The sequence below is a fragment of the Pristiophorus japonicus genome, chromosome 5 (assembly GCF_044704955.1).
Source record: "Pristiophorus japonicus isolate sPriJap1 chromosome 5, sPriJap1.hap1, whole genome shotgun sequence".
In the NCBI taxonomy this organism is placed as follows: domain Eukaryota; kingdom Metazoa; phylum Chordata; class Chondrichthyes; family Pristiophoridae; genus Pristiophorus; species Pristiophorus japonicus.
The window spans coordinates 224,686,670-224,699,100 of record NC_091981.1 but is presented as its reverse complement, the minus strand read 5'-3'; the positions used below and the strand labels follow the sequence as shown (position 1 = coordinate 224,699,100).

At 45.8% G+C, this 12,431-nt stretch overlaps 1 protein-coding gene and 1 long non-coding RNA gene across 3 annotated transcripts in view; both read left to right on the top strand.

Annotated features, from left to right (window-relative positions):
- The first annotated feature begins 2,832 nt into the window (after positions 1-2,832).
- The window catches only part of gtpbp10 (GTP-binding protein 10 (putative)), a 50,036-nt gene continuing 40,437 nt past the window's right edge, over positions 2,833-12,431 (top strand). Inside the window, exons 1-2 of one of the 2 annotated variants that reach the window (XM_070881350.1) lie at positions 2,833-3,023; positions 8,810-9,003. In XM_070881350.1, the coding sequence (XP_070737451.1) occupies positions 2,991-3,023; positions 8,810-9,003 (227 nt within the window). In that variant the 5' untranslated portion in view covers positions 2,833-2,990. Of the gene's footprint in view, positions 3,024-8,551; positions 8,670-8,809; positions 9,004-12,431 lie in introns of those variants that run through there. The other variant, XM_070881349.1, reaches the window with a different exon arrangement.
- Positions 9,872-12,332, top strand: LOC139263966 (uncharacterized). The gene is made up of 3 exons (XR_011593258.1): positions 9,872-10,187; positions 11,248-11,406; positions 11,580-12,332. It is a non-coding gene; the product is annotated as an uncharacterized lncRNA (long non-coding RNA).

Below are 12,431 nucleotides of genomic sequence, written 5' to 3'. Positions count from 1 at the left end.
CGCAAGGTCAGAACCAACGAGTTCCCCAAATGGGACCTGGAACAGCCAGGTTCCAAATACCGTTAGAGAGCAGGCAGAAGAATCTGAAGCTCTCAAAGGAGGACAGGGAGGCCACACACATCTGTGGCTCTGCCCACCACTAGGCAATAGCAAAGGCCCTGAATCCTGGCTAGGTGAATGAGCCAAGCCCACCCCACTAGCAAGCGCACAGCGCTGCTATCAGACGACTAGGACCCCATCCGCTTGCTCTGAAACCTGCATCCTCGCATACCTGTACTGCTACCTCAGTACTTACCATGACTGAACCATGAATGCAATCTACCCAATCCTGGCGCACGACCGCAAAACGTAATGAATGTAAGTCACTGAACCAAGGTGTCATGATACAAACTGTAACTTCCTTTCTTTGTACTTGCACTGCATCTGATCCTGTATGTTAATGTAACGGGCCTGCTGCACGATCTCACTGTGGGCTGTGGCAGGGGGGAATGGATGTATGTAGCCATGGACACACATATGGATCACACTCAGAACCCACTTGAACCTCCACTGCATCATAGAATCATCCAAACTGGTAACCACTACCCAACATTGTGGCAAAAGGACTTGGGGGATTAACAGGGTGAGAGCCAAGCCAAAGCATAGCCAAGGTGCAAGGGCTATTGGCACTTAAAGTCCAGGGAGAGCTAAGCCAGAACACATAGTGCAAAGATAATCGGCACAAAGGACTTGGGGGAGAGTGATGTTATATATGCAGACTACAGATTTACTCTCTATGTAGTCACTGTATAGTTGCATAAAATGGAGACATGTTACAAAAGGTTTAACAATCACACTACACATTACCAGTTCATCCACCAGGCTCACAACCACCTGCCTCATCGTGGATCCCCCGAACCCAACTGGCTGGGGTTTTATTGAGTCTTGTGATGATCACGTGACTGGCTAAGCTGCTCCCAACTCAACAGCTCCATCAACCTGTGAGCCTACTCGCAGGCGCATATATTACAGTACCTGAAAATGAAAAATCCTAATTCTGAGTATAGCAGCAGGGGGAGGTCATACTGTAGTTGTACAGGGCCCTGGTGAGGCCTCACCTGGAGTATTGTTCAGTTTTGGTCTCCTAATTTGAGGAAGGACATTCTTGCTATTGAGGGAGTGCAACAAAGGTTCACCAGACTGATTCCAGGGATTGCTGGACTGACATATGAAAGACTGGATCGACTGGGCCTGTATTCACTGGAGTTTAGAAGGATGAGAGGGGATCTCATAGAAACATATAAAATTCTGACAGGACTGAACAGGTTAGATACGATGTTGAGGAAGTCCAGAACCAGGGGACACAGTCTAAGGATAAGGGGTAAGCCATTTAGGACTGAGATGAGGAGAAACTTCTTCACTCAGAGAGTTGTTAACCTGTGGAATTTCCTACCGCAGAGTTGTTGATGTCAGTTTGTTGGATATGTTCAAGACGGAGTTAGATGTGGCCCTTATGGCTAAAGGGATCAAGGGGTTAGCAGAGAAAGCAGGAAAGGGGTGCTGAGGTGAATGATCAGCCATGATCTTATTGAATGGTGGTGCAGGCTCGAAAGGCCAAATGGCCTACTCCTGCACCTATTTTCTATGTTTCTATGTTGCTATGTTTCTACGTTACCTGATGTACTATAAATAGGGTTTACACTGTGTATATACTATGCTGACACCACTAGAGGGTGCAACTGGTGGAGACCGGGGTTTCCTGCCCCTGTGGCAGAGACTGTCCACCAGAGGGCACTGCGGTGGGAGACCTGAGGGTCACCTGCATAGGTGTGCAGGGCCCAGTATCAAAGGCTGCCCACCATGCTTGTGCCTCACTCTGAATAAAGGACCAAGGTCACTACAGTTTGAGTACAATATATTGTCTCATGGAGTCATTCATAAGTGCATTACAGACATAACATACATGTACGTCAAGTTTAATCGCTTTTAAGAAAAAAACATCAATTTGTTAATGTGCCAGAAGACTTTGCAGCCAGGTCTCCCTCCCCGCTAGGATATTCTGTAAAATCAATTACAAGGAGCAAAGCAGCTGCACTATACAGTGAAGCTGCAATTTTGAACCAGATTGAGAGCCAATATAAAACCAACCTGTTCTAAGAAATCGTGTTGTAGGTTGCATACTTTGCAGCTCACAAAATTGACGATTTTAAAAAAGTTAAATAAAAACTTATTTGAGAGACTACTAAGGTTTTTTGATTTGATCCTCAGTCTCTGTTATACTCAATATATATTTTATCTCAGTAAAAGTTTTAAAATTTGTCATTGTGTTTTTCAAAATGATTTGAAGAAAAACTATTGGCCAGAAAGTGCTCAATGGTCAAGAAAATGATCCCATCAGTACAATTGACTGAATAGCATGATGTATTCTGGTACACTTCTTCTCTTCTTCTTAGGCAGTACCCCAGAGTCGAGGATGACTTGCTTCCACACTAATATGAGTTCTAAGATGACTGATGAGACCAATGCCAGATCTACAGTCTCCGTCACAGATGGGGCAGGTGATGGTTGAAGCGACAGGTGGCTGGGGTGCTTGGGTTGCTGTGCGCTCATTCCGCTCTTTGTGCTTAGTTTCTGCGTGCTCCCGATGAAGAGATTCGAGGTGCTCAGCGGCTTTCTGTGTAACCTGGGAACGCAGCTCTGCCCCCGCAGCCTGATCTGTGGAACTGAAGGTGACACCTTGCGGCTCTCGGAACGGATGCAAACGGCTCAAAAGGTCTCCGGAATTTTAAGATGACGCACAAACCAAAGCCGATTGGCACTTTTAAAAAAGTTTCTCACGCTCTTTTAAAGTCCGTACTTATGATAGAAATTAAACCATTGCACATCATAAACTCTTTAGGAACTCGATCGGCGACACGCCGTTACAATCACAATAATTGCACCCGCTCTCGGTCTGGGGCGGATGGAGCTGATGGGTTACTGTGAAGGGTGGGTTTCCGGTTGGGGTTACCATGGTGCGGTGTGGCCTCGCACTTCTGAGGAAGGTACGTTCCGTTTGATTCCGTTACTGTCCGAATCGGGGGCGGGGAGGGACGCGCGCGCGCGAGCTCAGCCTGTGGACTAGGCGCGAGCGGCGCGAACTCAGCCTGTGGACTAGGCGCGAGCGGCGGGGCGCGAGCTCAGCCTGTGGACTGGGCGCGAGGGGCGCGAGCTCAGCCTGTGGACTGGGCGCGAGGGACGCGTGGTGACACTGGTCCAGGGATGGGAAACCATAGTTACCAGGAGAGATTGGAGATACATAGGGAGAGATTATTACCCACTCCATCCCTGGTCTGTCTCCGGCTAAAGTAGACCTTTGCTTCCTATTCAATCACGAGCTGAGCTTCCAAACCCATATAATCTCCATCACAAAGATCATCTACTTCCACCTCTAAGTAACATCACCCACCTATGCTCCTACCTCCAACCAACTGCCAGTGAAACCAACATGCACGCAATTGCAGCTCCTAAATTTAACTATTCCTTCTGGTTGGTCTCCTATCCAGAACCCTCCCACATTACAACTGTGACTATACTTCAAAAGTACTTAATTGGGCGTAAAGCACTTTTGGTTGTCCTGAAAGGCATAGAAAATAGGTGCTGGAGTAGGCCATTTGGCCCTTCGAGCCCGCACCAATATTCAATAAGATCATGGCTGATCATTCCCTCAGTACCCCTTTCCTGCTTTCTCTCCATACCTCTTGATCCCTTTAGCCGCAAGGGCCATATCTAACTCCCTCTTGAATATATCCAATGAACTGGCATCAACAACTCTCTGCGGTAGGGAATCCACATTTTAACAACTCTCTGAGTGAAGAAGTTTCTCCTCATCTCAGTCCTAAATGGCTTACCCCTTATCCTTAGACTATGCCCCTGGTTCTGGACTTCCCCAACATCGGGAACATTGTTCTTCTATCTAACCTGTCCAGTCCTGTCAGAATTTTATATGTTTCTATGAGATCCCCTCTCATCCTTCTAAACTCCAGTGAATAAAGGCCCAGTCGATCCAGCTTCTCCTCATATGTCAGTCCTGCCATCCCGGGAATTGGTCTGGTGAACCTTCGCTGCACTCCCTCAATAGCAAGAACGTCCTTCCTCAGATTAGGAGACCAAAACTGAACACACTATTCCTGGTGAGACCTCACTAAGTCCCTGTACAACTGCAGTAAGACCTCCCTGCTCCTATACTCAAATCCCCTAGCTATGAAGGCCAATATACTATTTGCCTTCTTCACCGCCTGCTGTACCTGCATGCCAACTTTCAATGACTGATGTACCATGACACCCAGGTCTCATTGCACCTCCCCTTTTCCTAATCTACCGCCATTCAGATAATCTGCCCTCGTGTTTTTTCCACCAAAGTGGATAACCTCACATTTATCCACATTATATTGCATCTGCCACTCGTTTGCCCACTCACCTAACCTGTCCAAGTCACCCTGCAGCCTTTTAGCGTCCTCCTCACAGCTCACACCGCCCCCCAGTTTAGTGTCATTTGCAAACTTGGAGATATTACACTCAATTCCCTCATCCAAATCATTAATGAGTATTGTAAATAGCTGGGGTCCCAGCACTGAGCCCTGTGGCACCCCACTAGTCACTGCCTGCCATTCTGAAAAGGACCCGTTTATCCCGACTCTTTGCTTCCTGTCTGCCAACCAGTTCTCTATCCACATTAGTATATTACTCCCAATACCATGTGCTTTAATTTTGCACACCAATCTCTTGTGTGGGACCTTGTCAAAAACCTTTTGAAAGTCCAAATACACCACATCCATCGGTTCTCCCTTGTCCACTCTACTAGTTACATCCTCAAAAAATTCTAGAAGATTTGTCAAGCAGGATTTCCCTTTCATAAATCCATGCTGACTTGGACCGATCTCGTCTGTGCTGCTATTTCATCTTTAATAATTGATTCCAACATTTTCCCCACTACTGATGTCAGGCTAACCGGTCTATAATTACCCGCCTCCTCTCTCCCTCCCTTCTTAAAAAGTAGTGTTACATTAGCTACCCTCCAGTCCATAGGAACTGATCCAGAGTTGATAGACTGTTGGAAAATGATCACCAATGCATCCACTATTTCTAGGGATACTTCCTTAAGTACTCTGGGATGCAGGCCCCGGGGATTTATCGGCCTTCAATCCCATCAATTTCCCTAACACAATTTCCCGCCAATAAGGATTTCCTTCAGTTCCTCCTTCTCACTAGACCCTCGGTCCCTAGTATTTCCGGAAGGTTATTTGTGTCTTCCTGCGTGAAGACAGAACCAAAGTATTTGTTTAACTGGTCCGCCATTTCTTTGTTCCCCGTTATAAATTCACCTTAATCTGATTGCAATGGACCTACGTTTGACTTCACTAATCTTTTTCTCTTCACATATCTTTCGAAGCTTTCACAGTAAGTTTTTATGTTCCCAGCAAGCTTCCTCTCATACTCTATTTTCCTCCTCCTAATTAAACCCTTTGTCCTCCTCTGCTGTATTATAAAATTCTCCCAGTCCTCAGGTTTTCTGGCCAATTTATATGCCTCTTCCTTAGATTTAACACTATCCTTAATTTCCCTTGTTAGCCATGGTTGAGCTACTTCCCCGTTTTATTTTTACTCCAGACAGGGATGTACAATTGCTGAAGTTCATCCATGTGATCTTTAAATGTTTGCCATTGCCTATCCACCGTCAACCCTTTAAGTATCACTCGCCAGTCTATTCTAGCCAATTCACGTCTCATACCATCAAAGTTACCTTTCCTTAAGTTCAGGACCCTAGTCTCTGAATTAACTGTGTCACTCTCCATCTTAATAAAGAATTCTACCATATTATGGTCACTCTTCCCCAAGAGGCCTCGCACAACAAGATTGCTAATTAGCCCTTTCTCATTACACATCACCCAGTCTAGGATGGCCAGCCCTCTAGTTGGCTCCTCGACATATTGGTCTAGAAAACCATCCCCTAATACACTCCAGGAAATCCTCCTCCACTGCATTGCTACCAGTTTGGTTAGCCCAATCAATATGTAGATTAAAGTCGCCCATGATAACTGCTGTACCTTTATTGCACGCATCCCTAATTTCTTGTTTGATGCTGTCCCCAACCTTACTACTACTGTTTGGTGGTCTGTACACAATTCCCAGTAGCGTTTTATGCTTTTTGGTATTCCGTAGCTCCACCCATACCAATTCCACATCATCCAAGGCTCTATATAAATGTGAATATTTCATTAAACTTCAGCTTAACCAAAATTGCTGCCATATCCAAATTTGTTCAGCATTCACCCACCCTTCGCAGAGCTAGATTGGCTCCCGGTTCGCTCAAATTCAAAATTATAATTCTGATCTTTAAATTCCTTTATGGCCTGGCCCCTCCCTATAATCTGTAACCGTCTCCTGCACTACATTACACATTTGAACTGACTTTCTCTCACTCTGGTCGCTTGTGCATTGCCTCCTCTCCAGCCTCACCGTTGGCTAGTTGTACCTTCAGCCGCCCATGGCCCAAACTCTTATTTTTCTTCCTAAACTTCTCCACCTCTCCTCCTTTTAAGACCCTCCTTAAAACCAACCTCTTTGACCAAGCTTTAAAATATCTCCTTCTTTGACGGTGTCCATTTTTCTCCTCGCATGTTTGTGAAGTGCTTTGGTACATTTTGTTCTGTAGTAAAGGCGTTCTATAAATGCAAGTTGTTATGACCAATTTGATGAACTGGAAAGTTAAATGCATTGTGCATTCACTGGGTTATGACACTTCAGAGCAGCTTATTACACATGGAATCAGCACCTCTGCACCAGGCTCCAACCGTATACTCTCCATCTTTACTGCTGCTTACTTTGGCCACACTGTCCTCCTTCGGCAGTCCTTTGGAGTCGAGGATGACTTGCTTCCACACTAAAAATGAGTTCTAAGGTGACTGATGAGTCCCATGCAGAACCGACAGTCTCTGTCACAGGTTGGGCAGACGGTGGTTGGAGGGACAGGTGGGTAGGGTGCTTGGGTTGTCATGCGCTCCTTTCACTGTTTGCACTTGGTTTCCGCTTGCTCCCGGCGAAGAGACTCAAAGTGTTCGGCACCTTCCAGGATGCATCTCCTCCACTTTGAGCGGTCTTGGGCCAGGGATTCCCTAGAGTCCTTGGGGATGTTGCACTTTTTCAAGGAGGCTTTGAGGGTGTCCTCGAAGCGTTTCCTCTACTGTCCTGGGGCTCGCCTGCCGTGTCGGAGCTCTGAGTAGAGCGCTTGTTTTGGGAGTCCACACTGTCCTACTGACTTCTAAGACAATGAAACATTATGAGATGAAGCTGGAGACGAGGGATTTGATTGATTTTTTTTTGCTTTTCTTTATCTGTACAGGCACATTTTGTAGGATTTGAGTGGAGGACGTGAGATTAAGTTGTTTACACAAATTTTGGTGCACTGAAGATTTTTTTAATTGATTGCCGCCTGACACTTTAGTAAAGCTAATAAGAAAGTCCTTATTGTCAGGGGCTTGAGACTTACTGAAAGTAAAAATATTGTAAATACTAAACTAGTAAACTTTAGTGTATTCTGGCCAGGGTCTGTTTGTTTAGCAGGGGAAAGTTTAAAATATTTGGATATAATTCATAGCTTAAAGTATGGGGATAGAACTCCTGTTATGGCATAACGTCCACCGTTTGTGGAAGGATGGGATGGATGATCTTTTCCTGATGCACTAGTGGGCCAGTGGAATGGTGGGATTCAGGTTGGTGCCAGTGGTTTTCCTGCGGTGGTGGGTTCCGAGTCTCGGCCGGGTTGTGGAGGTGGGGAAGAGAGAGCGATTGGTGGTTGGTGGTGGAGTGATTCAGCAAAGAACTGAAGAAAAGTGGGTGCATAACTCTAAGTTGAATAGTAGTTGGCTTTAAATATTCAGTTCAGGGGAAGGAGCATGACGGTACGTTTTCTTCGACTCATGGGGTAGGTCATTCCTGGCTATAGTTGACGGTGACTTCCACCTGTGGCGGGGGAGGGGGGGAAAACTGAGCATGGCGGCTCACAAGCCGGTGGCGTTTTGACGAGCAGAGGTCCGGTGAATGTTTGGTGTGGAGGTGCGGCGGGAGATCGTGGCGGAGGTGCAGCGAGTGTTTTGTGGCGGAGGAGCACTGAAAGATCATGGCGGTGGTGCGGCAAATGAGGGTACGGGGGCCCAGAAGAGCCCAGGGCCCAGGGGCAGCACAGGCCAGCCCACACTGCGATATGTGTGCGCACTAGGTCTGTGCAGCAGAGCAGGTCTCCAGTCGTCCTGATTAATCCTTGTCACTGGATAAAGGCTTAGCTCTATCAAGCCCGTGTGGTGGCTGATGTGCAACGGTCACCACACGTTAAAAAAATCCACACACAGGCATCTTCCACCCCCTCAATTGGAATTCAGGACTGAAACATCAGGTTCTTCATTGAAACATCTGTGAACTCGTGGAAGCAAGTCATTCTCGTTCGAGGGATCGCCTACGATGATGATGACCTTTCCATGTAATAATTTGATATTGCAACATACTTGCACTGTGCTCTATAACATTAGTAGCTCTATGTGTGGTGTCAGCTGAACAACTTGCATAAGTAAACATGACTTTCTTAATTTTATAAAGAAGAATATTTTTGATACATGGGAGCTTTTAATGTGACTCACTACAAATTCCAGTGTCTCGTAGGTAACTCTCATCATTTAGACCAGTGCTAAATAATAATGCAAACATTTGAAAAAAATGCAGTGTACATTATAACATCTGTGCATTTGTTTGGGAGCCTTTTTTTGAATATTTTCTTTCCAATGATCTCATTTTGAAGTATGGCAGCTTTATCGATAATCTCAGACTTTATGTTCGTGGGGGGAGCGGTGGAATGGGACTCCGTCGACTTGGTGGTGAAGGAGGTAAAGGTGGCGATGTCTGGGCTGTGTCACAAGGTGAAATTACCTTGAAGAAGATCAAGGATAAATATCCAAATAAACGATTTGTGGCTGGAGTTGGCACGAACAGCAGGTATGACTTATGTAGATGTGACTGTAAACTTTTGAAAATACCTTATGATCTGAGTATTTGACAGTAATTCAAGTTCTGCTTATCTCTGTGTTAAATCAATCATTGTTTAAGCTGTGCACTGCTAAAACACTAAACACATTTAAAACGTTAAGATAGTATGTAAAATATTAGAAACCTATATATAATATATCAACAGTTCCTCTTGGATACTTGGTATATTGGTATACATGAAGCAGTTTTAAAGTGCTAGAATATTGCAGAAAAACCATGATTCGTACAGTGTTCAGATTGTGGGATCATGTAAATGATTTGGGAAAATTAGTAAAATCTCAACCCCTTTTAAGGTTTGAAGTTTTGCCTTTGAAAGCATTTTTTCTTTGAATTTGATATATGTAACCTGGATTTTGTAGGCTTGTCAAAATGTAATTTGAAGGAACAAAGTGCAGTTATAAGCTAATGATTTCTGTTGTTTATTTGGGATTTTGTCATAAGCAACATGAGCATTTAGTATAAACACAGGAAGTAATATTGTATAATTGGTTAAATCAAGAGATTGGGAACTTTTAAATTGAGTTTACTTGGTAGCATTTTAAGGGCTAGAATTTTGGGTTTTAGCGATTTCACCATTTTTGGGCGATAATTGCAACGCAAATTTTTTTTTAAGCACTGGGCTACCGTTACCGCCAGAGCTCTCAAAATTCACCAAATGGTGAACAGCAATAGCGATAAATCCGACGTTGCACAGCTGAAATTTATGACCGGAAAAAAAAATTGGACCTTCTGTGCATGCGCAAATTTTTTTTTAGGGGTGGGTGGGCGGGAGGATTATTTTTTTTGCCATTTCTTTCTTCTTCCCACGCTTCTGGTTAGCTGTCAGGGAGCGCCTGCGCATGCACAGTACACCCAGGGCTGAATCAGCCATTTTTAGATTGAATTCACGATGGAAGGAGATCGGAGCAGGCAGCAAGCCAGAAAGTTTAGCAATGAGGCCAAGGAGGCCCTTGTCACTATTGTGGAAAGGAGATGGGCGGAATTAAACAGGAGGGGTACAAGTAAACCCGTCCCAGCATTTATTTCATCACATTTGGACCAGCATTGCTGAGAAGATGTCTTGTATTGCCGACATCCGAAGGACCCACACTCAGTGCTGCAAGAGGTTCACTGACCATTGCAGGGTCCTTAGGGTAAGTAATATTTTTATTGATGTACTCTTTCATTACCTAAATTATAAATCTGACACATGTTGGTATAGGTAGGCTTAGTGTTGCACCTTATTTGCCATGAATGATCTTTACACATTATTAAGATTGCTTTCTGAGATCTTAAAATATATTTCTGTACTTCGATGTCTTCCTCATGAAACATAGAAACATAGAAAATAGGTGCAGGAGTAGGCCATCTGGCCTTCGAGCCTGCACCACCATTCAATAAGATCATGGCTAATCATTCACCTCAGTACCCCGTTCCTGCTTTCTCTCCATAACCCTTGATCCCTTTAGCCGCAAGGGCCATATCTAACTCCCTCGTCAATATATCCAATGAACTGGCATTAACAACTCTCTGCGGTAGGGAATTCCACAGGTTCACCACTCTCTGAGTGAAGAAGTTCCTTCTCATCTCAGTCCTAAATGGCTTACCCCTTATCCTTAGACTGTGTCCCCTGGTTCTGGACTTCCCCAACATCTGGAACATTCTTCCTGCATCTAACCTGTCCAGTCCCGTCAGAATTTTATATGTTTCTATGAGATCCCCTCTCATCCTTCTAAACTCCAGTGAATACAGACCCAGTCGATCCAGTCCCCCCCTCCTATGTCAGTCCTGCCATCCCAGGAATCAGTCTGGTGAACCTTCGCTGCACTCCCTCAATACCAAGAACGTCCTTCCTCAGATTCGGAGACCAAAACCGAACACAATATTCCAGATGGGGCCTCACCAAGGCCCTGTACAACTGCAGTAAGACCTCCCTGCTCCTATACTCAAATCCCCTTGCTATGAAGGCCAACATACCATTTGCCTTCTTCACCGCCTGCTGTACCTGCATGCCAACCTTCAATGACTGATGGACCATGACACCCAGGTCTCGCTGCATCTCCCCTTTTTCTAATCATGTGCAACTTCCAGGGCCATTAAACAGAGGACTGTATTAAATGCACACAGAATGGTATAAGTGCTTTGATGACTATCTGTGTGTGCCACAAGAGCAGAAGGGCCCTCTGGTAACCATTCCCATTGTCACCTTTGCAGGGAAAGATGTACCACAACCGCCGGGAGCAGCGACAGACAGGCAGCGGTCCACCTAGAACAATATCTCTGACAGACCTGGAGAAAGAGTGGCTGGTCTGATTGGTGCCTCAGGAAGGGCAACTGCCTGTGGGGGTGCTGAGCCCCTATTTGAAAGTGAGGGTAAGTCCTGCAAAATCCCTGGGCTAGGTTGGGCAATGTGATGTAGTGTCTCTGGACTATGTATAATGGAGTAGCGGCGTTACTTCAAATGAGCCTGTACTATGTGACCTTACTCATGTCAACCTGCCCTGACCTCTGCTGCTAACTACTCGTCTGTTGTTTTCTATTTCTAGATGAGGAGTCGCATGCGCCACATCCTCCAATGGAAGCCTGCACCTCAGGAAGTCAGAAAGAGGGGGACGAGGGCAAGGAACTTCAAGAAGAGGAGCAGACTGAGCAGCTTATTCTGGGGGTGGGGAGCTGATGCACTCAACACCTTTTTTCTTTCCTCCATACAGCCATCCGAGGCCCCGAGTACAAGTGATGTGCAGCAACCCACTACTGGGGTTGAATCCCGTCTCTCCGGAGGGTGAGTCGGCAAAGCCGGTCTGCTGACAGACAGGCTGACGCACACCTGGACATGATAGGACTGTCCAGGAAGAGCGTCTAGCTCACCTGACCGCTCCTAGAGGTCTTAGCTAGGATTCCCACGAGCATCGCAGTGCTATCTGCGAACGTGACGGAGGTCGGGTTACAGATTGTCCGTGGGGGCCACGAAACCACCGAGGCTGTCAATGTCCACATGCAATTGATGATCTCCATCTTTGACACTACAGTCTCCAGTGTTACACACAGACCCATATCACCTGTGAGTGGCGAGGCCGAGTAAGAGGCTTGCCACTCAGAAGCCGGGTCTTCCATACCTCGAGCTTCTCCAGTGGATCCACACATGGCGTCTCCATTGTCTCTTCTTCCCCCCCGCCCCCCCCCCCCAATACAGCAGGACTCTGGCCGCCTTGTTGCATGAACTCTTGAACTTGGGTAGGGTCATGACGCGACGGAGTGGGGTTAGGATGGGGAGGAGGAGCTGGAGGTAAAACATTCGGTGCAGGGGTTGTTGTTTCGTTATTTTGTTTTGTTGCTATTTTATAAAAGTTTCCCAATTCTATTAAGTTATAAAAGTTCAATAAATTTTATTAAAGTTT